The 1,060-nt window shown below is 72.3% G+C and overlaps 1 protein-coding gene across 1 annotated transcript in view; it reads left to right on the top strand.

Moving 5' to 3' along the window:
- Positions 1-35: 35 nt before the first annotated feature.
- The window catches only part of MNEG_10109 (hypothetical protein), a gene marked incomplete at both ends in the record, with an annotated part of 6,455 nt that continues 5,430 nt past the window's right edge, over positions 36-1,060 (top strand). Inside the window, 3 exons of the mRNA XM_014041420.1 lie at positions 36-134; positions 395-602; positions 783-992. Of these exons, the coding sequence (XP_013896874.1) occupies positions 36-134; positions 395-602; positions 783-992 (517 nt within the window). The remainder of the gene's footprint in view (positions 135-394; positions 603-782; positions 993-1,060) is intronic.

The raw sequence follows: 1,060 nt of genomic DNA, 5'->3' as shown, positions 1-1,060 counted from the left end.
GCGCGGGCGAAGGCGTGGGCGGCGGGCGGGCGGCCATGGGAGGAGGGGCGGGGGCGCCGCGGGGGCCGGCGCTTGACCCGGCGGCGCTGGAAGCTGCCAGGGAGCTGGAGGAGCTGGCCAGCAAGCTGGCGGAGGTGAGGGGTGCCTTGAACCAGGGGGAGCAGGCTGTTTGGCAAGCAAGGCTTGCGTTATTATTGGCAGTGGATGATGGGAAGCTTCCTTGCGCAGGGTGCAGCCTGCATGGGCTGCACCTGAGCATCGCGCAACTGCTTGGTTTCCTGCTGCAGAGGGGCCGCGGCGCGGGCAAGCGCCGGTTCGTATGCGGGGCGCCCGTGACGAAGATTGCCCTCCCTCGACATGCGTCGCTCCCATGCATACATCGCCACATTTGCAGATTTTCGGCGGGCCTCAGCAGCAGCAGCAGCCAGAGAGCACCCAGCCACACCGGCAGCAGCAGCAGCAGCAGCAGCAGCAGCAGCAGCAGCAGCAGCAGCAGCAGCAGGCGCCCCCGCTCCTTGACCTCCACCTGGGCTGCATCAGGGCGGTCTACGGCCCAAGAGACAGCGAATTCAAAGATGAAGCCCTGGTGGCCATCGACACAGGTGAGGGGTGGCCTGGAGGCACAATAGGACAAGGGGGCCGGCGGTTAGTAGTAGGTGGGGTAGTGGGCGGAGCGGACACGTGCGCGTGGGCGGCCGGAGAAAATGCCTGTCTTGTGAGCTTGCGGCGGCGGGGCGCTGAGCAGCGGCCGCGTTTGCCGCGCCCCCGCTCCCGCCCCGCAGGCGCCGCGCGCGGCGCGCCGCGCGGCCCGGGCGCAGCCGGCGGCGGCGGGGAGCACCACGGGGTCCACGTGTATGCGGCGCTGGGTCGCGCGCAGCTGGAGGCCCTCGAGGACCTGCCTGGCGGCGACGAGGCGCGCCTGGCTGCCCTTGCAAGGGACAACCTCGTCTCGAGCGGCGGCGGTGGCGGCGGCGGCGGCGGTGAGGGCGGCGGTGAGGCGCTGGGGGCCGGGCGGTCGCTGGCGCGGGGGCGGGGCGCGGCGCTGGTGGCGGCGGTGCAC

This window comes from Monoraphidium neglectum (genome assembly GCF_000611645.1).
Source record: "Monoraphidium neglectum strain SAG 48.87 unplaced genomic scaffold scaffold02182, whole genome shotgun sequence".
Lineage (NCBI taxonomy): Eukaryota > Viridiplantae > Chlorophyta > Chlorophyceae > Sphaeropleales > Selenastraceae > Monoraphidium > Monoraphidium neglectum.
Note: the sequence above shows the minus strand (reverse complement) of the source record. Positions and strands in the feature narration are given on the sequence as shown.